This window comes from Rhamphochromis sp. 'chilingali', assembly GCF_963969265.1.
Source record: "Rhamphochromis sp. 'chilingali' genome assembly, chromosome: 16".
Lineage (NCBI taxonomy): Eukaryota > Metazoa > Chordata > Actinopteri > Cichliformes > Cichlidae > Rhamphochromis > Rhamphochromis sp. 'chilingali'.
In genome coordinates this window covers 12,781,975-12,806,125 of record NC_137943.1, presented here as the reverse complement: position 1 = coordinate 12,806,125, position 24,151 = coordinate 12,781,975, and the positions used below count along the sequence as shown (strand labels likewise).

General features: G+C 42.1%; 2 protein-coding genes across 6 annotated transcripts in view; one reads left to right on the top strand and one right to left on the bottom strand.

Annotated features, from left to right (window-relative positions):
* mast3a (microtubule associated serine/threonine kinase 3a) overlaps positions 1-13,263 on the bottom strand; it is a 29,049-nt gene extending 15,786 nt beyond the window's left edge. The window contains exons 1-7 of one of the 5 annotated variants that reach the window (XM_080907732.1): positions 13,147-13,263; positions 11,822-11,853; positions 7,331-7,419; positions 6,516-6,588; positions 4,858-4,878; positions 4,596-4,677; positions 684-841 (exon numbers count right to left, since the gene is read on the bottom strand). In XM_080907732.1, the coding sequence (XP_080763858.1) occupies positions 684-841; positions 4,596-4,677; positions 4,858-4,878; positions 6,516-6,588; positions 7,331-7,419; positions 11,822-11,853; positions 13,147-13,185 (494 nt within the window). In that variant the 5' untranslated portion in view covers positions 13,186-13,263. Of the gene's footprint in view, positions 1-683; positions 842-4,595; positions 4,678-4,857; positions 4,879-6,515; positions 6,589-7,330; positions 7,420-9,839; positions 10,312-11,821; positions 11,854-13,146 lie in introns of those variants that run through there. The other 4 variants (XM_080907730.1, XM_080907731.1, XM_080907733.1 and 1 more) reach the window with 4 other exon arrangements.
* Positions 13,264-16,528: 3,265 nt separating this feature from the next.
* gdf15 (Growth differentiation factor-15) lies at positions 16,529-19,125 on the top strand. The gene is made up of 2 exons (XM_080861687.1): positions 16,529-17,490; positions 18,008-19,125. The coding sequence occupies exons 1-2, from the start codon at positions 17,154-17,156 to the stop codon at positions 18,781-18,783; spliced, it is 1,113 nt and encodes a 370-aa protein (XP_080717813.1). The 5' UTR covers positions 16,529-17,153; the 3' UTR covers positions 18,784-19,125.
* Positions 19,126-24,151: the final 5,026 nt, after the last annotated feature.

Genomic DNA, 24,151 nt, shown 5'->3' with positions numbered 1-24,151 from the left:
TCTAAAAGAGCGTACGTACCTGAGCCCGCCTACTATTCTTGAAAAGCTAAAATGATTGGCTAGAATCCAAAGTGTATGACATCTCAGGAAAAAAGAAAAAGAAAAAAAAAAGCACAGAAATAAAGCACCGAAATGTGCGCTGCTTTTCGGTCTGGTTACTACCGTTTATGTCAGAACCGCCATAATGGCACCGGATATCGGTACCCATCCCTAATCTCAACCCAATGGAGCTTTGTATCATGGACGCACAGCAGACAATTGTGCAGAAACGGAGTGATGCTGTCATGTCAATATGGACCAAATTCTCTGAGCAATGTTTCCAGCACCTTGTTGACACTAAACCATGAAAATTTTAAGGCAGTTGTGAAGGCAAAGAGGGTCCAATGAAGTACTATTAAAGTGTATCTAATGAATTGATATATAAGGGTATATAGAATGTACAGTTAGTATAATAAGCCTTTAATAACACAACAGTTTTATCTTTGTGCTTAAGTGGTGTGTGTGGTGAGCTGCTGTATACAACTGCTACTGCAGCACATAATTAAATCTACGAGACTGAAGCCAGTTGGGGGGGATTTCGGTTCCACCCTTTCAAAACAAACGGCCCAGTGAAGTATGACAGAAATGTTTGTGTAACAGAGACAGTCTATATGCTGCATCAGCATATAGTATAGGAAAGTTACCTGAGACTGCGTGAGCGGACCCTGACAGGGGGCATGGGGTGGGCTCCTTCTTCATCTGCCACACTTTCTGGGCTCGGAAAATGTTTGAAGAGGAAGTGAAGATCCTCTTGCGTGGGCTGAAAGGGCAACTGGTGCAACAACTCCTGTGAAGAAGAGGACTGGGAGGGAAAAGTGGAGAAGAGAAAAAAAACCCAGGGAAGTAGGGTCAATGGTTAAGTTGCATTTATTGATTCTTTTTTAAATTAACGAAATAAAAAACAAAACAAGCAAGCAACCACTGCCACTACCACTTTTATCCATTTTTATTTAAATATTCATACGTAGGCGGGGCTGTGCTTTGATTATATAACATCCTGTGTTAAAAGGCTTCCTCTGGTAAGACTCACACGTCTGCTCTCTCCGACTCACTCTTTATCCTGTTAATACCAAAGTCTTAAAGACTTTCATGTTACACTGCAGATCTTAATTAGATGCACCACCTTATATGGACATGCAGAGAGTTGATTTGTGATGTAAAAAACATCATGAATCCCTTCCTACATGAAAAGAAAGACTCAGTGAACTTTATAGATTCCCCAAAGCATTTTTCAGTAGGATTTCGCCCTTTTCACGCAGCACACATGGAGACAGGCAGCATGTGTGAATGTTTTGCTTTGTTTTTTTTCCTTTCCAAGTCAGGATGTGTGACACACCGCCTGGAATTTATGAGAACTCCCATTTGGCTAGGATCTTGTGTATCCCAGGAAGAGCAGAGAGAAGAGTGGCTCATTGGCCAGAGGAAAAACAGAAGAGCCAACGAGAAAGAAAAGCAGAGCGAGACAGTGAGAGACACTAAAAGGAGGAGAAAAAAAAAAGAAAAGAAAGAAAAGAAAGCAACAGAGCAAGGACGTGACAGAGCAGTGATAGGAAGGTGGGGGTGGGGGTGAAGGGGCTACGCTGAGCAGGAAACTAGAGACTTGTCAGAATCGACTAAGAGCTGCATAAAGACCTCACTGACAGCAGGCCTGAAAGGGGCATTGTACAGGGAGGGCTGACTTCACCGTCTCAAAGCCATGTGGTTGGCCATACAGAATTTCAGCAGAGACGCAGGAGCTGGGTATTGTTTTCCATTTGAGCCAACTGCAGGTTCAGCGATGGCTTTTGAGATAAAATCCTAATAATCACCATAGAAGACATCGGCAAACAGCTGACAGGTATAGCTGGGCAGCACAAAGTGTGCTTGCAGTATTCCTGAAAGGGAAAGCTGAGTAGGGAAATGATGTGGTACAGCCCCTGCTCGTTTGTGATGTCATCCAGGAAAAAGAAACGGCAAATTTCAACAGGACCGGTATTATTGTAATGATAAGCTTTATTATTCCCGTACTTTCCCCTCAGTCAAAAGAGGACACGCTCAGATCAACTCAGTTCGTCTCGTGTGATGTCATTCATTTAATGATGGACACATGGTAAATAATTCACACAACCTCCTGTGTTTTGGTTTCCCCTTTCCCCAAGTTTTTTTTGTTGTTGTTGTTGAATAGGAGGTAGAGAAATATACCATTATGAGAAAACTTATGCCTTTTGACTTAAAAAACAAAACAAAACAATGACAACAAAATTTACTTTTTACCACATTTAATACTGTTTCAATAATTATAGGAAAACTTGGGGGAAAAGGCATCTGAGGACTAATTCTAATATCCTCTCCAAGGTGGAAAATATGACACATGGTCGATGATGGAGGGATTCATCATCCTTGGACGTATCCTGTTATGGCTGCCTGAGTCATTAAAAAGGATACCAGGATCCATCTCCAGACAGCTGCTTTATAAACCAACCGGTGCCCGAAGCTGTCAGTGTGAAGTTTTCCAACCACTTTACTGTATCAGTAAAACTAATTATAATCAAAAATGTCACAAATTTGTAGCGATAATAACGCTAAAGCGACAAGAATGCTCTGTAGATGTAACGAAAACAATCATCCAAACCCCCCGTAGACTTAAAAGCTAGTTGTAAAAAGTTGGCAGTCTGCTTCCTTGCCAAGGAGGTTGCAGTTAGTCTGGATTTATATCGACTGCAACTCAATCTGAGAAAGACAAGCTGTCACAGAGGAAATGGCAAAAAACCCAAAACAACCAAAGACTAAAACCACAAAACTTTTCTCTACTACTGTTTATGGCGAGTGACCCGGTAAGTTTAAAGTGAAGTTCAAGTTCTAAACTGTGAGTCAGTAAGATTTTTTTTTTAATGCTAAAACACAGTAAACATTCCTTTTCTATGAACAAGATACAGTGAAGTAACTCTGACGAGCTATGTAATGCTGATGCTACTTCTAAAATATTTCACAACCACTGTGGAAGCTTTGTTCTAGTATTCCTTCCTTGTACGGTATGTGCAATAGGCTAAAACTAACCAATAAATAACACAAGCCAATTCTATTAAAATTCATATTTTTGGCTAATTACTGCTTTCATGTGGTGTTCACGAGACTACGACTGATTTGGTGACCAGTAACCACAAAATACCAATTTTTAAAAAGGTAAAAATTACAGGTAGCAGTGGTAAGATTGGTTCAGTGGAACAGATTGTTTTGCTTTTCACGTGAAAGATCTGTGAAAAGTTCCCTGTGGGGTTGCCTCAGGATAAAAACTCCAATCAAACATGCGAGATACCTGCTGTGTGGCGACGCCTTGCTAATAAGGGAGAAGACAAAAGTAGGACAGTTAGCAGACTGTCCCACAGACTTAAACTACTCAACTCTGAAACAAACTATTGAAGTGCCATTCAGTGGGAGAGAGGACACTGACGCAAAAGGAGAGGACGCTATCTTCATAACCAAAGCCTGCAGTGTCCAGCGACCAGCTGTCAGCTACAGAGCGATGAGCAAATCTTTACAGACCTAGCCAAACATTTTGGCAGTTACACAAATTTTATTATTCATACACTTTTTTTTTTATTAATGCAAGTTATTTTTCGAAGACTTCTGCCATGTCGACAATCGAGCATTTTATAACTTTTAAAAGGGCTGTGTGCACAGAGTCTATGTTTACAGTGTTGACCATTCTTTTTCATAACATCTACAATTTTTGGTGGTGTTCTACAAAAGGGGGGGGGGGGGGGGGGGGGGGGTAGAATTGGATCAGCAAATCCACAGGATGGCTTTGGAAAATGTGAAGGATGGCATAAATTTTAAAACTTTATTTGCACAAGTTTTAAAGCTTTAGCTAACAAAAGACCTACCCTGTGGCCATTCAAACCACACCAAAGTAATTAAGTAACAGACAAACAATTACATGTCAAATATTTTCCTGTTTTGTTTGTTTTTCCACTATTTACTACAGAGATTTCTTTTTTCTTTTTTTCAACAATGGGTCCACATTTTTTGTGAATTGATAAAATCTTTGTTTTATAATCACAGGATAACCTGGACAGTTTTTTCGCTGTAATTTTAGACTATATGTAAAATTAATATTTGTTTCTTACAATTTAGGTCCAAGAGTCATTCCACCACATTTCTTTCATGTACTAGCATTTTGTTATCATGTAGAAAATGAGACATACAGTTGAAATTGCCCCCTTTTTTATATTCAGAGATTAAATATGTAGGTTAACTTCCCAACTTTAACTCCCCATATTAGCAGAATGGGGAGTTTCACTGGTCCGGCCAGCTTTAGATGTGTATGTAGGTCACGATGTAAAATGAGTTTGACATCCCTGAGCTACTGTAAAATCAACAATCATTTATAGGCAGATTTATGACACTTTGTAAGCTGATGGGCTTTACAGCTCAGTTAGTCAGCATCGGAAGTTTACAAGACACCACAGTCCTGTAAAGTGGAGAACTAAATGCCCCCAAGGTAGTGGTTTAGAGAGAGGTTGAATGTGTGATGATGGAAAGAGGTGACAGACAGTAAGAGATACTTCTCCGCTTACAGATACTGATGAACTTGGTGCGTTTGTGCAGTATCCAGAGGAGGGAACAGATGCCACCGACCACCTTCGTCCGTCTGCCCTGCTAAAAAACACACACACAAACAAGCACACATAAATAACAAGCTGCTCAGTGGAGGCTCATATGAAAAACTTTACATCCTGTTGACTCATTCCAATCTTCAAAGCCTAAAAAGGCCAACAGACAACATTTGATGTTTGAGTCTTTGCAAGAAGAAGAAACAGCAATTAGTTATTTTCTTACCTTTCAGTCCGGGCCAGTTGACTACGCAGATGCAAAAAAAGGGAATGGAGGCGAGAGATGCAGATAGAAAGAAGGGGCGAATGGAGGCATGAAGTGAGAGAGAAAATAAACACTGTTTAATGACAGTGACAGATTAAGTCTGCCTGTCAAAGTCACAGTCCTGTTAGTCTGACAGAACTCCCCGCCAGTGGCTGTTTGCTGTTTCTGAACACCTGCCAAGCTGCTATCATACTGCAGCATTGAGGCCTACAGACAGTTTCTCACTATGCACACAGACACACAATGCACTCATTAACACTGCAGAAAACCTAAACCTTTCTCTACCAAATAAATAAATAAATAAATCTCCACTGTCCCAATAGTTTTCCATCCAATACACTCTGAGGAAGTGGCCCAGTTTCCTTCACGGAGTCAATCTGTGGCAACAAAAGATGGTCGAATGCAGTTTCTCTGAGAAACCAGCTCTTGGGGACATGTAGCTAAATTAGAGGTGACAGTGAAAATGAAGGGATCTGAGGGTTAGTGAGCTGTGTTACATGTATGGTTTCTTATCTATCCCTATCTGATATGTACAACATGTTGTATCATGTTGCTGTAAGAAGCCACTAATAAAGGCAAAGGTTTCAAATCAATACTGGAATCAATGGCTTAGTTGTGAAAGGAACAAAATAAATAAATCAGAGTGGACCAGAGCACTGGTCGTCCTTACTCTTCAAGGCTACTCCACGTTCACATGAAAAAAATAACTGCACCAAAAGCAGAGCTACGAAGCTTTTGTGAATAACAAATAAACCCAGTGGAGCTGTCAAAAGTGCAGTCACAGCATCTGTCTACACTCTGGCAGCTTAAAAATGTCAATAAATTTAGATGAGCTGCACAAGGCAGTCCTCTAAGAAGACTTCCCCTCTGCATCCCTGAGCTCTATGGTGCAATATGGCATACTGCACTGCAGCTTAACTCATGACATTTGGGACAGTCGGTCATCACATACATTTAAACTACAGTGTTCTTGAAAATCCTACATTCAAGTATACATGTTGCTGCTCCTTACTAAAGTCTTCTTAGAGACAGGCTACCACACTATTTTCCGCTGCTGACTGAGGAAGCTGGTTGCAGCTAATGTTCCTCTAAATCCCAGCGAGTCTATAAACGGCACGCGTGATGAGAAGGCAAGCTCTGCAGTTTTCTTCCATTATCACAGCAGCCCTGAGTAATGAGTGCGCGCACCAACTCGCCTCCTTAATTGGGTTGACAAATGCCAAGACCCACGTCCAGTAAGTGAGTGACCCTGGGGGCTTTCAGCTGGTCAGACATGGTTCTCCACTGCCTCGATTTGAGGGGCAAAGGGAACAAGCCAGTGCATGTTCAGTTTGCGTGCACACAGTTTCCACCGAACCAAAGATCCCTTGGTTATTTTTTCTGATTTAATTTTTAGTCAAAGCGGGCCAAGAATAAAAATAAACTTTCACTGACTACATATCTCTTTTTTTTTTTTTTAATCTAATTTGCTGCCATTTCACTCCATTAAAGTACTTTTCATTGCAATATGTCTGTTTTAGTCATTTTCCACTTGATATTACTACGGAAAAGAAACTACTGCAATAATGTGCCTGGTTTAAACCAAGACTATATTAAAAAGCATTTCATTTAATTCTTACCTGCGGGCAAACTGGAAATTGGCAGAAGAGCTAGCAGAGACATTTCTGGGGCTTTCTGAAGGACTGCTACCAGCTGAGGAAACAAAACAAAACAAAATTTTTGAAAATTGAGAGGAAGCTGAAGGAATCCAAGCATATTACTAAATGCAGAATAACTGGACTGGCTTCCTAATGTTTTACACTATCAGTGTGCAACGGTCAACTTTGCAGATGGTTTTCCTTTACAAGTTCAAACTGAAACAATCAAATATTTTAATGACAGTGATGCATACACACAAAGTTATCTAGGGCCCTTCCTGTCCTGTCCTAATCAAAGAAGGATTGTGTCAACAGACAGCAGGGGGTATTTGGTACAATCACACCATATTGCATACTGCTAAAAAGGTAATTAAAGGACTTCCACTGTCCCTGAGGACAAGTCACAAAAAAGGGGGATACACGGAATGACACTTTTTAAGTGGAGAGATCAAATGATGAGGAAGCCTAGAAGGGACTACATTAAAAATGATCACAAGGAAAAGCATTGTATGGCTTTTACACTCTACTGTGGGCACATTATGAGAAAGAAGGAAATAAAACAAAGCACCAGAGGTAAACTAGCGATTGCTTCATTACATACAGCATCAAAAAAAACTTGAGACTGATGATCCTACATGAGACAGGCAATCCTGTGCTCTCCTCAACATTCCACTCTCTGTAACTTCTCTGCTTCACACGCAATCAGCGGTGGCTAAATGCAGGAATTCTGATGAGCCAATCCAATAAACCCTGCACTGAGGCAAGCAGACAAACGGGTAAAACCGAAACACAAGTACCTGTGGCGAGTGGGAGAGGTGAAAGCGGTCGTGACAGCGTGGGCGATGGGGTCCCGACCGCCAAACTCCTTCTCTTGTTGTTACGGGAACTGTGAGTGGAAAACAGCAAACAGAAGAGAGTGATCATCTGTTTTATGCAGTGTTGTAACAAACATGATCCAAGCACACTTTGTTTATCAATCTGTGGGGAAAAAAAAAAATCAAACTCGATCAGCCTCTGAATTCATATTTTTTTGATGTGCTGACAATAGTAATGCCACTGTAATTATGTATATACATACAAAGCATGCATGACTACAAACATGTTGGCATGTAAATATATAAACAAACCAACTTGAGTGCAACTTCTTTCTTATGCATCAGCGCTAACTACACATTACCTGCTCTAATATTTAGAGGAATTAAACTTTTTGTTTTTCTTTTAGCCACTTCTAATCAGTAAATAATGTGAAGTCTGGATTGAGCAGTGTAGTACGATCCAATGACGTCTGAGAGTATTGTCATGTGAGATAAGGGAAATATATTACTTATCAGTACCACTGGCAGAGCCTGATTAGACAATAAGAACTTTGGAAAGCTGTTTTATCATGATGGAAATAAATAAAATGGTCCAAGTGACCCCTGATATAATTGAGCAGGCCATGACACACCGTCCACATGTTTGTACTTCGGTCTTTGTGAGCTGTGAAGTGTTGTTTCACTTCTGCTGGTATTTTTGAAGCTGGTCTGTGTTGTTTGTCCTGATCGGTTTTTTGGTTTCAATTTACAAACAGTGTTTCTTCTAATTTGCATATATTTGTAGAGTTTAAAATGCTCTTTTGATGCAGCTTTTGGAGTAAAGCAAACAACCTAATGCCTTTTTGGCTTACCAGTCCAAGTATAACATTACTTTAGAGTACCAGTGTTATCTTGTCCATTTCCTGTATGTTTGTATTTGGTGCCTGCAGGTTTCTGCACGCAGGTGTTAACTCCATGTTTTCATTAAGATTACAGTTTTGGCTTCTTTTCAGTTTTCTTTGTTCCCCCCCGTTTGTGATCTCAATGCTTTCTGTTTCATGTCGGTAAAGTAGATCCTGTCTCCCTTTCCTTCTGGCAGTGACCTAAAATAATTGAGGGGCTGAGACGACAACAAAGCCTGACATTTCTGGGTCGGTGCAAAGGCAGATTCACAAACTATATGGCCCCTCAACCCATAAAGACTCAAAGTGCCACAGAAACAGAAGGATGAGAGGGTCAACGTGTGCCAAGAGTTGGGCTTCAAAGTGTATACAGTACACCTCCAACCACAGAAACACTGTGAAGGTTCGCTTTTTTGCTCCTGTTAAAAAAAATAAACATCAGCAAAAACACTCCAGAACCTGTGCCGAAAGATATGAGATAAGATAAGATAGAACTTTATTAATCCCTCGGGTGGGTTCCTCTGGGAAATTCGACATGAGAGCACCACTGTATCACACTGGCACACCACGTGAGCGCTTCATCAACAGCTAGCAGTCATAAGACGACTGATATTTGGGACTAACAATAATGGTTTGTATGGATCTTGCAGGAAGACATGAAAGATGATGAATGTAGGCCACTGAAACAGTCCTGCGTGTTAACTATGTCTGCTGCATTTGTTAACTGAAGCCAATTTCATCAGCTCACTGTGGTGGATCGGCCACATCACTGATTGATGCATGACCCCCCAACTACATGGAAAGAGTGGATAGTTTGACATTCCACAGATAGCCTATGTTTCAGCGTGCTAATGGCTTCTTCTTCTGAAGCTTCACTCAATAGCAGTACATTTACATTTTTAAATCCTGCAATATAAACTGCAGCTCTTGCGGTTTACACCACTGTAACAAAGGCAAATTGTGCCAGCAAACCAACAATTATGTGTTCAGATTATGACAAAGAGGTGAGAGGTAGAGACGCGACAATTTAAGATCACTATGAACTCACTGACTGCCAAAGACATATTGAGTGCATTAAGGGCTAAGACACCTTAAGAGCTGACTGGATTTATCTGATTGATGAAAGCACGTTTACAACACTACTGTCCCACTAACCGCATCAGTGCACCGATCAGCAGTGGGCCCTGGTGTCGCTTTATGCGACAGCTGGCAGCAGACAATGCAGCCTGCCCGCACACATACACACAACAGTCTACAATGGCCACGTTTCTCTGTCGGAAACAAAAACTAGGGCGGATGTAACCGACACATACAGTGCAATGCTGAGGGGCTATCACAGACCCTCCGGAGGGATCAGATGTCTGAGCTGTGAAGCGGCTATATTAGCAGACAGTCTGGAGGTTGCCATTAAGCGCCTTGAATCAAATAGCTCGAAATTACGACGTTCAACAAATTGCTGTTTCTCAGAGACTGAACGGCACAGCCGATGACAAACATACAACCCCCCCCCCCCCCAGACGTTTTGCAGCAGTTTGGTCGAGGCTAATTAACATTCGTCTCCATTTTCAAGGATAATTTTCTAGTTAGAAACAGGCTTTAGGTTTTGTTACCTTTTCGATCTTTTCATCATGGCCCCGGTCACAAAACTAGTTTTGTAGCTCGGCAGCACGGTCCAGTAGTAGTTTTGATCAGACATGTTGGAGGTGACCGCTAAATCCGATCCGATATGAGAATTAGTATACTGTCGTTAAAGAGGGGGCATCGCGGTAAACAGTCTCCCCTGTCGATTTAGGCTAGTACGTCGACTCCAAAGGCACAAACTCCTTTCTGCTTCTTCGATACAGACTGACCCCAGACCCCGGGCAGGGCAGCTCGGCGGTGCTAGCAACTGCGACGGCCATGGTCACGCTGCTCCTTTTCAATGTCATCAGTAAAATTTTCGAGACAGCCTGTCTCCCACGAGGTGCAACATTATCGACCGATAACTAGCTTCGACAAAACGTAAAGCGTTATTCTGGAGACAGAAACTTTCAACCACAGCAACGTCTCTGCCGCAACGCGCAGCCGCATCGCCGCGCGCCAGCAGGAGGAGGGATTTCTGATGCTTTCATGTCCTGTCGGAAATACTGGTTTAAAACGCTATGACACAAATAATCCATCCGGTACAAAAATCTAAGATTTTCAACGATAAATCTTTTTTTCCCTGTTCTTTTTAATTCTTCTCTTTTATTTTTTTAATAGAAACAATAAATATAACATTTGACAAGAAGTTATATCAAAATTAGAAAGACTATTTTCAGAGCGTCCGATAGTCTTGAAGGTAACATTTTTTCAATAGAGATTATAGGGATGCTCGCGACTTTTATTGATTTCAAAGCCTATATAAAACAATGGTTCGGAGAGTTTAAGTCTTTTTTCTTACGTTTTAAAATACAGGTATTAACTGTGATAAATATATTAAATTAACTTCTTTACACACACACGCACACACACACGCACACACACACGCACACACACACACACACACACACACACACACACACTGCCCCATGTCAGGACTTATATGGTGCTCATTTTTGTCCTGTATAAGGTTAATACAGCAATATATGCATATAGATGTATATTAGAAGACAGAAAAGCCTTAATGAAATCACCTGACTTGGCCAACAGATATCAGAGACAATGGGATACAAAGGATTTTATTGCACAAACATAACTTTGTCTCACAACACTATACTGGCAGTGGGACAAGTGTAGGTAAGCAGCACAAACACATGTAGCTTCTAAAGATCTTTGAAACTGTCAGCTGAGATGAATACATATTATTCAGTGATTCTGATATTTCCTTTCATTCCCAGCTATTGAAACTATCTTGGCTTCAGCTCTAGCCCATTCCAGGGAAAGTCCCTGGACAAGTTGGAGTCACATGTATTTATTTATTTATTTTTAACCAGAACGGCTTCTGTTTGGCAACAAATTCTCAGGTAACTTTCTTCATGCACTCCAATGTATCACTGCTGTTCTACTCCTAATGTCTGAAATGAGCTGTAACGATGATCTAATAACGTAGGAATTTTGTGCAGGCTAAACATTTGGCAAAAAAATAAATAAACAGTCACAACTAAGCAGTTACCTGTTAGATCTTCCTCAGCTTGCTCGCTCAGTTCAGCTAATAATATACAATGATATAGGCACTAGGATGTTAAATCAACTCTAGCACTAAATACAAAAGCAGATTCAAAGCCTGGATTCTTTCAGTAAAAGAAGAAGCGGCTTAATTTATTCTCTCACACTGAGACCTACAATGTCTCCCACTCTCTTCCTCTGTTTTCCCCCTCCTAACATTTACATAAAACCAGTCTTGGGCAATGAGCCTGCTCTATCTTTCAGCCAAATTTCTTAGGTGCTTTAAGAAGTTCCTGCACTTCAGGATGTGAAGAAGTAAATGTTTACCGTCAGGAAAAGCAGCATGCATGCACAATAAAGCCCACATGTGACAGACAACTGACTGGCCTGGTTTGAGGCACAAAAAAAGGTGCAAAGGGGGACAAAGAGCGAAAGATGCACAGAATTGCCCAGATGACATACTTACAGATTTCCCCTACGAGGAAGACTCAGTTCTTTCTATAAGAGAAGAGGGAAAGGTTGAATTAAGAAAAATGTGATGGTGGTGGTGGGGACATCTTCCACCTTTGCTCTGAAATCACTGGCATCATCTTAAAGGTCTTCTTTTGCTGTCAAGGAGGACACCTATCATTTTGAATACACTGCTATGAATTACATTTCATGCTTACAGTCACAAGGTGCTAATAATAACGCTGCAGTTTTTCCTGGTGGCCTTGTTCTGTGTCACTCCTGTTTATTTTTTCATCGGCACTATGTAAATATCATTAGCTGCTGAATGGCCTAGTTTCTGGCGATGACAAGTGGGCCTTGTAGCCATTTAATTGCAAATCCTCGGTCCGTGAGTTTCAGCTAAGAGGACTGTAAAACTGCTCTTGCCAGTCAGGATTTGAAGGGTGGCACCATGTCACACTGCGAGAGTCTGTGCACAGAATTTGAGACTACCTGCACTTGTTTCATTACCTCCAGTGGTCTGAAAATTGAGAAAGTGACTATGAAGATGGTTTTAAAAAAGGGAGAACTGTGCACTGAAACAGCATTTCCACCATGACCGTTATTTTCATTGTAACTGCATCGCTCCACTCCATCGAAATTCAATGAATGCAAGGTGGGAAAAGGCTAGTTACTATAAACAGAGACAAGGGAATGGGAACACCCAGTTTGGACTGATGATCAGTGTTACCGCCTCAACAGACCCTGGGTGGAAACAATGCAGCTTTGCCTACTAAGTGAATTCAGAAAATACAGACATTAATGGAGCAAAAACAAACACGTAATTATTCTGTGAACATCTCAAATGAACATGGCACCCAGGAGAAGATGTTTCTGACTGTCTCCCAGGAACCATTGGCTTTTGTGCTCCAGATCACCAAGGCAACCAGATTGTCCAAAGCACACAGAAAGAGCTCCAAAATAAACACATAGCTAAGTAGTAGTGAGGTCAGGTCTGATATACACACCTTACATTCATAAAATTTATTATGTGTCCCCGTTGCTGCGGTTCGTGGGACTCCACCTTTTCTGAAAGGATGCCCACAGGGCATGGGGAAGATGCTCAGTGCACATAATATTTTCTAACGATGCCACATAATCTAATCAATAAAGCACAGATCTAAAGAGCAACGGTGAAAGTTTTGGGGTTTTTTTTAAAATGAAAAATAAGCTGACGCCACATAAGCCACGCTGACATCAATGCCTTGCATCGTCGGCAAATGGCTCATCACTTTGAGCTAATCTCGTTTCCCTAGAAACAACCACAACCGCGCGCTGTCATGACAGCCAGCCTCCGTTTACCTGTAGACCGCGGCGTCTCAGGATATTCGGCTCATCCATCACTGAAGACAATGAAAGCACACGGCGGATCCCCGGTCAGTCAGCCCATTCCTGCGCTCCGTTCTCTCCCCGGGAGCGTTGGATACACTCCTCCTCCCTCCTGCTGTTGCTGCTTCTACTGCACCACCATCAACACCTCCTCCTACTCCTCCCCCTTCTCCTCCCCTGGGCGAGCTGTACGACCTACCACAAAAGGTGGCCACCACCAGTCCTCCAGTCAGCTGATCACCTGACCAGGAAGAGATGCAGCGTGTTAACCTTATTAATGAAGAGAGGGGTTGGCGCTTTGACCTTCTTATCGACGTTCTATCATCTAGTTGTCAAAAAGCTGACCGCCTTACTGTCTGTAGCTAAATGGCCTTTTTTTAACCCCTAAGAACCCAAGACCTCCCACCCCCATAAATAAAACAAAACAAAAAAAAAAAAACCAATTCATGAATATTCAACACAGGTGTGAAACAGACACCTTTCTTCATTGCCACCAAAATTCCCATGAAACACTCGCACTCCATTCATTTCCGCATGCTGCCATCCACGCAGGATGTTTCTCGTGAGCTTGTGAAAAAAGAAAAAAAACCCCATCATGCCAAATAACAGCTTGTGCCTGGAGGAATCATGCTTTAACAGTGAGAGGATGCGCAACAACCGAGCTCTCAAGTCAAGCTGAACAGCGGGGACTGATCTGTGCCTGTCACGCAGTGACACTATGATGTTTTTGTTTTGGGGTTTGTTTGTTTTGTTTTTTTCATAAAACAATGGTCGATCTCTTCTCCTGTGATGTAACACGTGAGTTTACATAAGGGGAGGGGATGTGAACCCTTCCTTGTTCTCCCGTGAAATTCACTGTTGATTTGAAACAGCTAAAGTGGAAACTTACTGTGTCAGAATAAAGTTTTGGGTTTTTTCAGCTGAGTGACTGAATACAGTGACTCAGTTTATCACACTACGGTGTGTTGTTTTGTCTTTGTGTGACTGCTTTACGGAGGGAAGGTGTGAAACACTTGACTAAAACATATCCACATTTTTTCATATTTGTTCGAAACAGCTTTTTATGAAAAGTGAAAAGTGTTTCAGACTTTTTGTGGCAGATTTAAAGCATTAGACCTTTGAATTAAATATTTTGAAATTGTTTCCTCATGTTCTCTGTATAAGTCTTTGACTTCAAACCTCTGCGGCCAGTCAGCCATGGTGATCACAGACAAACAGTAATGTGTTTGGGTTTTCTGTTTGCCTTTCTTTAAATCTGTTCTCTTCGGCAAACAAGACTACAGCCCAAGCACACCATAATCCTACAAGGAAGTGATTTCCAACCATGAGACACTGAAGATGGGTGGATTCCCCCTGTGACGCTCGGCCTGCTGTTGTATTCACCTGATTCATTTTTCTTTGAATCTAATTTAACTGGAAACAGACAGAATCCCTCTTGTGCATCGGCCTGTTGTCAAGACTGACCGTGAAAGCGTTTGGAGCTCCGCTGAAGTCATCTTTTTACTACCGCACCAGTCGTCCGTGTCTCTTTTTACTCAGTCTAAGTTTATTTTTGTTCACTGAAAAGGAAAGGTAAAGAGGAAGAGATAAAACTCCCCGTACAATTGTGAAGTTTGGTAGTTACTTCTCAGTTTAGAGATGAAATCACAGACATGTTAGATATAGAAAATATTTCACATCTGGAACAGAAAGCATTTCTGTATTATTGGTCTGTCTCAACCTTGGGTTCAGGTTTATGCTAAAAATTGCGTCCTTCTCCTGACCAAATCCAGCCTCACTTAGCTAATTAAATTCTGTAGTGTAGCTTTACGATCACGAGGGGGCGCCACGGTGCAATAAGTCAATGCGCAAGCTGTCTGAACTTGAAAACGTCACCTCGTTATCTTATGGGAATGGTTTCAGTTACAGATATGATTGTTAGGCAACCGTCGCTCAGGGGGTTGAGGAAGCGTATCTGTAACCGGAAGGTTGCCGGTTCGATCCCTGGGCAAGGTTGCCAGTTCGATCCCTCTCTGTCCTGGTCGTTGTGTCCTTGGGCAAGACACTTTACCCTACTTTACGGCCAAAGGGGCCGATGGCGCGATATCCAGCCTCGCCTCTGTCAGTCTGCCCCAGTGCAGCTGTGGCTACAAGCTGTGGAAGGCAAGCTAAGGTTGTGTGAATGCGAGAGTGAATGAATAGTGGCATTGTAAAGCGCTTTGGGTGCCTTGAAAAGCACTATATAAATCCAATCCATTATTATTATTAATGTCATAAATCGTGTCAATGAAATATTAACATGATTTATTTATTTTTTAAATTAAAATCTATCTATCTATATGATCCACTGTCACGTTGTTTCTGAAAACTTTTTCAAACAAAAACACGTATGACATGGGTGCAGTTCAATCGAAATGACTGCTGAATTGAACGTTTCTGTGCCTGGAGGGTTTGTAAAACATATAAAAATACATATTATGTATCTATATATATATGTAGCTATATAAAACAGCTGTATATCGTACTGAGAGTGAATTTTATCATATGCACTCACAGCTCGAACCTGATGCCCAGACGTGATGCAACGTGTCATCAGACACATATGTGTGTGTATATATATATATCACACAGAAGGACACACATACTTTTACATCATTTTAGTCTTGTCTGATGACACTTTGCATCAGGTCTGGGCAGTGTGTGAGATGACATTCACTGTCAGTACTCTGAAACTCCTCAGTCATGCTGACAAAATGAGTCAGAGGGTTTTTTCCTATCTCACTTAACAATAGATGAAGACCGACAGAGAAGACTGTAAACATTTAATGACAGATTAAACCAGGGTGTCAGTTCAGCGTGAGTCACTTTACACCTTTCACTCGCTTTCATCCGGCAAAAACTCACCTGGGAAAGCACATGATTGTTTCATCACCTTGGTGACTCACTGTTTACAGATTCGCACACATCTCTGCAATTATAAGGGTGGGGAGAATGCTTGTCAGTGCACTGACCCTTATTACTGACCAAAGTGAGACTTATACGTGCTGATAAGGTCTTGGCAGAGCTTCATGATGTATTTGTTTACTTCTTTAGTCTGTCCTATCAATCATCAGTGACGGAAACTGCAGCATTTTTGCTCTCTTGTTCAGCACAGGGGACAGAAGAGGCTGAGATCAGATATGCAGATCCATTTCGTGCTAAAATACACATTTAAGCTTAGGTCTATTGTGTGACCACATGATTGCTGTCATGGCAGATTAAGAAAGTTCCCTGTTTTGACATTGATTACCTCTTTGTTCTTTTATCTGTCTTCTATCTAACCTTGAGACATTTACTCTGTAGGGTGCTCAACATTAAGAGCCTTGATATAGACGTAATAAACTGTCTCCCTTTGTTTATTTTTTTTATTATCTTTGCCAGAAAATGGCCAGCCCGCTTACACATGTTAGATGAATCTCTCATCAGTTGGAACTTGCTTTTGACCTTTGACTGTACTGGGCACAGCTGCATTGGAAACATTTAGACACAGACTGGTGAGGGTCATTAAACTATCACATGCATAACTCTGTTGGACTTCTTCGAAGTGGTCCGTGTGGATCATTTATTTGCGAAAAGTAATGAATAACTGGAAATTCAAATGCTTCATCATGCTGAGGTGGACGTAACCAAATCTTATCCCAAAATCTCTTCATCCCATTTCTGCTGTCGCCTCCTTCTGTGTGTTGATAAAAACAAAAAAACTTGCAAACGATTAAAAATTTTCTTTCTTACATTTCTGATGTTATAGTTGACATCTTGTTGTCACATAACACAAAATGCTACCATATTATGACATATGGCTCTGGATGAGCCCATCACAGGCTCACCTGACCAAACAGGGGTGTGGCAACACAGGAGCACTATAAATGAAGGCATGCCAGGAATTTAGTTCATAGCATAGGCAAACCTTATCCATTGACTGCTGCTGCTCTCACAAATCAGACCTACCCGGCTGGCTCACCATGTGCATCTCCCACACGATTCTCCCACTCGTCACCTGCACGCTGCTGCTCCTCGCCTCCACCTCAGGGGAAGGCCAGCTTCACAAGGCCCACGAAAACACACCTGATATGGAGAGCATGGACAGCCAGGCAGTTCTGCTTCTGGAGGCTGTGAAGACAGGGATCCTCAGCTCTTTGGGTATGGACGTGGAGCCCAGACTGACCCAAAAGGCCTCGAAAAAGGAGCTTAGGGAGATGTATCAGCTCTACAGGAGAAAAATAAGGGAGATAAGAGGAAATTCCAGCCAGCCAATGGGGGAAAACTCGCAATCCACCATGTCCACTGTGCTCTTTCCAGGTACAGATGAGAACTCTGTTAGACGGGGCCGCCCACTTGAGCTGCTGTAATAGTGATGTGAAAAGCCAGGTTAGAAAGTTGGATTACAAGAAGAAGACTGAGGCTTTATTATAGTATAGGTTTAACACTGTGTACTTGCAAAACCTGCTATAGTGATGTGGTTATGAATACTACGAATAATATCTTTCCTAATAGTTCACATTCCTGATAAAGGCTGATGTAGCTTAAAATAGAATCTATAGTCATGAAACTGTGGTGTAAAAAAGCAAACACATTCCTGCAAGCTTTTAGAAATCATGAGCGTGACAGGCACACCTTATACACAATGCTTTACTTTGAGGATACTTTATTAGTGTTATCAATAACAACCAATTACAAGAGTTTCATAAAGAATTTATGCAATACTCTTTTATTTCCCCCTTCCCAATTATTCTATGACACAATGCTAATGATCAAAGGATGTAAACAACTTTGTTTCTAATTTTCTTTGTTGTTTTTTGTGTGTGTTTTTCTTTAGTTTCACCAGTTATAGCGCTTCGGAGGGGTTCACGGTCAGGTCCAAGCATGCGGTGGTACAGAGCTGTTTTCCAAAAGAATACGAATATTCAGAATGACTTGACTGTAGCTCGAGCAGAGCTGAAGATTTCCAGACAGGTTCTGGGTAAACTCACTTCAGTCAGGCCTGAAGCAAGGGAGGAGATTAAAATTAAAGTCAATGGGGGAAAGCCAGCAGTGTGGCCGGCTGCCTGGACTGACTCTGTAGCCCAAACTAATATCTCAAACATTCAAGATGCGTACCTGGACATCATCCCAGAGGTAGAGAAGTGGTTCAAGACTAATGGGAAGCCACTGGTTGTGGATGTAGGGGTGGCTAACAGAGGGGCCCTCAAGCCGATCTTTTCTCTGGAATTAGACCTCACACAAGCCAACCCCGCGCAGAGGACGAGGCAGCGTCGCTCCAACAAGGAAGATGACTGTGCTGAACCAGGATGGTGCTGCCGGAAGTCAGTCACCGTGTCCTTCGAAGACATCGGCTGGACAGACTGGGTTGTAGCCCCAGTCGAATACACCATGCATTTTTGCGACGGCACCTGCCCCCACAACTACAAGCCGGCAAGCATGCACACTCAGGTCAAGTCTCGGCTGCACCAGATCACCAAAGGAGGGACACCTCATCCCTGTTGCGTGCCGGCAGCCTACGAGCCCATGGTCCTCATGCACTACGACAGCAGGGGAAAATTGACACTGACTACTTTCACTGACTTTATTGTCAGTAAATGTTACTGTGCCTGAGGTGAAAATGCAACCAACCACTTCTTCAAAATTTAAAGAAGTGTATTTTCTGGAGTGTGTTGTCTTTTTTTTTTTAAGCGTTACATACACAAAAACACAAAAAACAAAGGTTTTCAATGAGTATTAACGAAGCAATTACATTTAAAATCAGAGTTATGCATTAGTTTAAAAAGCAAAAATACCTGTGCTTGTAAACATTTTCTATTAGTTATTTATTTAAGTCTATTTATGGTACTGTTTGTGTTGCCTTGTTTTTGATTTGTTACATCATTATTTAGTACTATTTAATATTTAATTGCACTGGATTGTCTGATTCTGTGAGTTTCTTTTTTTTTGTATTTTGGTTGATATATATATATATATATATATATATATATATATATATATATATATATATATATATATATATATATATATATATATATATATATATATATATAAACACCCAGCACGCCCCTGCGGGCGGTTTATCCTTCAAGCTCGGGTCCTCTACCAGAGGCCTGGGAGCTTGAGGGTCCTGCGCAGTATCTTAGTTGTTCCCAGGACTGCGCTCTTCTGGACAGAGATCTCCGATGTTGTTCCTGGGATCTGCTGGAGCCACTCGCCTAGCTTGGGAGTCACCGCACCTAGTGCTCCGATTACCACGGGGACCACCGTTGCCTTCACCCTCCACATCCTCTCGAGCTCTTCTCTGAGCCCTTGGTATTTCTCCAGCTTCTCGTGTTCCTTCTTCCTGATATTGCTGTCATTCGGAACCGCTACATCGATCACTACGGCCGTCTTCTTCTGTTTGTCTACCACCACTATGTCCGGTTGGTTAGCCACCACCATTTTGTCCGTCTGTATCTGGAAGTCCCACAGGATCTTAGCTCGGTCATTCTCCACCACCCTTGGGGGCATCTCCCATTTTGACCTCGGGACTTCCAGGTTATACTCGGCACAGATGTTCCTGTACACTATGCCGGCAACTTGGTTATGGCGTTCCATGTATGCCTTGCCTGCTAGCATCTTGCACCCTGCTGTTATGTGCTGGATTGTCTCTGGGGCATCTTTACACAGCCTGCACCTGGGGTCTTGCCTGGTGTGATAGACCCCAGCCTCTATGGATCTTGTGCTCAGAGCTTGTTCTTGTGCTGCCATGATTAGTGCCTCTGTGCTGTCTTTCAGTCCAGCAGCTGGATAGCGTAGTGGTTAGACTACACGCCTTTGGAACAGAGGATCGCAAGTTTGATTCCTGCCTGGGGCGTCTGTATCCAGTAAGGGTCCTAAGGCTAGACCCCCTATGCTAAGCAAGCCTACCGCAGACATGAGCGAGACAGATAAATATGAAGGCATGCCGGCTCGGACGTCGCCCGGATCAACAAGGTCCGCGTCAGGTGTTGAGGAACCACGGCACCCTGACGAAAAGTGGGCTACTGGAACAAGAAGGCATCGGTGGGCAAGGGACGAAAACAGGGCGTTGTTGGAATGCTACTATGCAAGTAACCCCGGCGGAAGGGGCTACATGAATAGGATGAGGGACCTATATATATATATATTAGGGGTGCAATGATACACAAACTTCACGGTTCGGTTCGATACTTTGGTGTCACGGTTCGATATTTTTTCGATACAAAAAAAATGTTCATGCCTTTTTAATTTGTCATTTATTAAAATTATAAATATATATTTTAACTCAAAAGTACAGTTTTTAAATTTAACCCTAACCTTTGTGCGTGTTTTTTATTTTGACAGCGAATGCGCACCACTTATGTGCACCCCTGGTTATATAGCTCATCATATCGCAGCCACAGAAATTCTTTTGTCCATGAAACCATAAAGCTGCACTTTCTTTTTGCCTTATAGTCTGATTTGTCATAACTTTTCCGTTTTGTGGTAAGCTTTTCTTTGGTTGTCACTTCTTCACCCTGACCTGTCTTATTTAAATAAATGATAAATGGCCTGTATTTATATAGCGCTTTACTAGTCCCTAAGGACCCCAAAGCGCTTTACATATCCAGTCATCCACACACTGGTGATGGTAAGCTACATTGTAGCCACAGCTGCCCTGGGGCGCACTGACAGAGGCGAGGCTGCCGAACACTGGCGCCACCAGGCCCTCTGACCACCACCAGTAGGCAACGGGTGAAGTGTCTTGCCCAAGGACACAACGACCGAGACTGTCCCAGCTGGGGCTCGAACCGGCAACCTTCCGATTACAAGGCGAACTCCCAACTCTTGAGCCACGATCGCCCGATTTTTTTGGCTCAGCAGAACTAAAGTATATATCCTGCTGGTTTTACACACGCACTCACATAAGCTCAGCGATTCTCTGCGCGATCAACCTCTCACATGTTTAAGCTTGCTGCAGGAGATTTCACTTGTCATGTTTGCATAGTAAGCTAACGATTAATAAGACGATGTCAGAGGAATTGGTGCACAAATTATCATCACTCACCAATCAGTACTGTCGCTCTCTATACACAGTTCGCACGATTGCAAAGTGAAAGCAAAAAAACAAGCGCAAATTCAAACGCGACTTCAATATGTCACATATTGACAGTGGCTCACCGATGCCAATGACATAATTACCCAGCTACATTTCTGAAAGAATGCAAAAGCATTGACATATATTTTCCTTCCTACAATAGCCCGACGGGCAGGGAAGAGATAGATTTTGGTAGCCCGACTGAAAAAATTGCTAGCTTCGGGACGTCGGGCTAGCGATATTGCAAGCCCTGTATCTGATTGAGGAATCACTCATCTTTGGAAAAGAGAGTTTATTACAGAGAAATGGCTCTTTCCAAAATAAAAGCTATACTATACGCTTCTTCTGGGCTATATTCTTAGCAGCATATTAAACATATCAGGTCCCCATAAGGAGAATCATGTGCTAACGCTGTCTAAATGACTCGGGTAAATTTGTAGCATGCATGCTTGTTGTTTTTGTCTGCTTCCACTTGTCTTTGCACTAGGATGATGTCAGAGTAAATGTGCAGTCATATTCGTTGTGTTCCCACTAGTGCTTTCAGGTTAATCTCGTTGAAATGACCTTAACGCCACAACACGGCAAATCTCCTTAATGAGCTACCCCTGATCGCCCGTGCATGGGGCTGGACAGCCAACACCTTAAGGAGCTAACTGCGCTAACACACTAGTTCCCACCCATGTAATTGAGCATTGCTGGCACATCCAACATACTGTTTTACTTTAGTCCATGACTCGCTTACCTTCAGGGTCATACGCAGTGTTGGGACTAACATGTTATTAAGTAACGCGTTACAGTAACTACGTTATTATTGTGGTAACGAGCACGATAACTAGTTATTATGCCAAAACCGGGAACGTGTTACTCGTTACAGGGATTTAAATAGGGTCGTTATTCGTTACTTCATGTGGTGGCTATCGCGGAGCTTCCACAGATTCAATAACATTAGCAAGTGGTGGAAGCCAGCAGGTGGATGAAGGAAAAGGGAGGCAAGAGGAGAGACCCGAAGCGGCCGCTGGTCCGAGAGTGTCAGGTGAATTGAACTTCAGGTAAGAAGTTATAACCTGCAGTCCATCTGGGTCAGATATGAACCAAGTTTAGGTGGAGTTTATTTTCGTTATGTTGACTTTTTCCGTACTGCGTGCTAGCTAGCATGAGTTTCTATACAGCTGGGTGATGCTATGTTACTGATGTTGAACTTTATTTTGTTCATAAGGTTAATTATTAGAGTTGCCAACCGTCCCGTAAAAACGGAATCGTCTCTATTCAGAAAATATTACGCGTTTCGTATTGAGGTGAAAAGGAACATTTTGTCCCGGACTTCAGCTACAATGAAAAAGACACAAAGCTGGATTTATTCTGTCTTTGCTGCAAAGCTGCCTCTTCTTCTCTCATCCTCTCCCCCTCCCTCTCCTGTTTCTACTTCAATCATGAAATTGATCAATGATCAGCTGATCGGCTTTTCTCTCTTATTTATTTATCGCCCACTTTGCACCAGAAAGAGGAAACCAGCGGATGTCTCGGTAAACAACAGCAGCAGTTTAAGCTTGATCAGCTGTTGTTAGAATTTATTTATTATTAATTTCTAGTATCAGCTGATGTTGGCTGGAGCCACAGCTGTAAACCTGCTGGTCATGATATCGGTTTGGTTATGTGGTGAGAGGGAAACATGAAGATGAAACCAGGAGATGTCCTTACTGAATCATCAGAGCTGTGATGGAGAAACAGGTTTACCTTTTAGTTAACATGAATGAGTTGAAGGGAAGTTATGAAGTAAACTAGTAAGTAAGTAAGTAAACTTTATTTATTAAGCGCTTTTCACATCGCTTAATAAATAAGCGCTGTGAAAAGCGCTTATTTATTAATACTTAATAAATGAACACTTAATAAATGAACTGTTTCTGAGAGACAAATAACACCAGGATCCTTTTCTAAGTAGCTGACAGCTGGTAACTGTGCAGGGGCGGGTCTAGCAAAGTGTTGCCAGGGGGCCAGGTAGAGCATTAAAAGGGAAAGGGGGGCACAAGGAAATACTTTCTTATTCTCATTTAAAATGTCTCACTTTTAAAAAAAAAAATTATCTGAGTCTTACAACAAACAATCGATAGATTGATACATATATACCATCAGAACAGTGTACATCACTGTCACAACAGAGTTTATTTTCATTCAAAGGCTTTATGATTTTTCCTATAATGGTGGGCCGGTCTCTAGTCAAAATGCCCGGGACAATTTTTTTGTCCCAGTCCAGCTCTGTATGCAGCTCATCTGCAGTCTGGGGTTACCTACATCTTCCTATTCAGAAGGCAGAATTTCCGAGTTCTGAGTACAATCGAAAGCACCACGACTGCAGTTTTTGTGTTGGATGTAAAAAGCAGGCTAGGATAGAATCAGGCGTGGGATTTCTCTCGTGGAAATGTGCACATTATTTTTTCCTTTCTATTGGTAGGTGGCACAGTGCACGTGTGGCAAGTAAGCAAGCTAGAAGACTGGCAATCTTGCTGGGTTATGGAAGCAACACATTAACAAGAGAATTCTGAGTAAAACCAAAGTTACTTTCCCTAGTAACTAGTTACTCTGTAAGTAACGAGTAACTTGAAGTAACTGAGTTACTTTTGATAGAAGTAACTAGTAATGTAACTAAGTTACTAATTTAAAGTAACTTACCCAACACTGGTCATACGTCACATGAAAACCAAAATAATTCCAAACGCCAGATCTGAATGAGGGTGGGGGAGGTTCAATTTGCCATGTTGCAAGGAGAGCTTAACTTCAGTCTCGCTAGCTTGCCCTGCGCTCTTCCTTCTGACGATGCTGTCTGTGTTGAGTGCTCAGTGGATCTCAGTCGAACGCAGATTCACTGAGCGCTCAACACAGACAGCATCGTCAGAAGGAAAGTTG

Excerpts from the sequence above, each read along its gene's own strand:
- gdf15 (XM_080861687.1), top strand. The coding sequence starts at position 17,154 with ATGTGCATCTCCCACACGATTCTCCCACTCGTCACCTGCACGCTGCTG. Across the intron at positions 17,491-18,007 it reads GTCCACTGTGCTCTTTCCAG|TTTCACCAGTTATAGCGCTT; the intron begins GTACAGATGAGA and ends GTTTTTCTTTAG.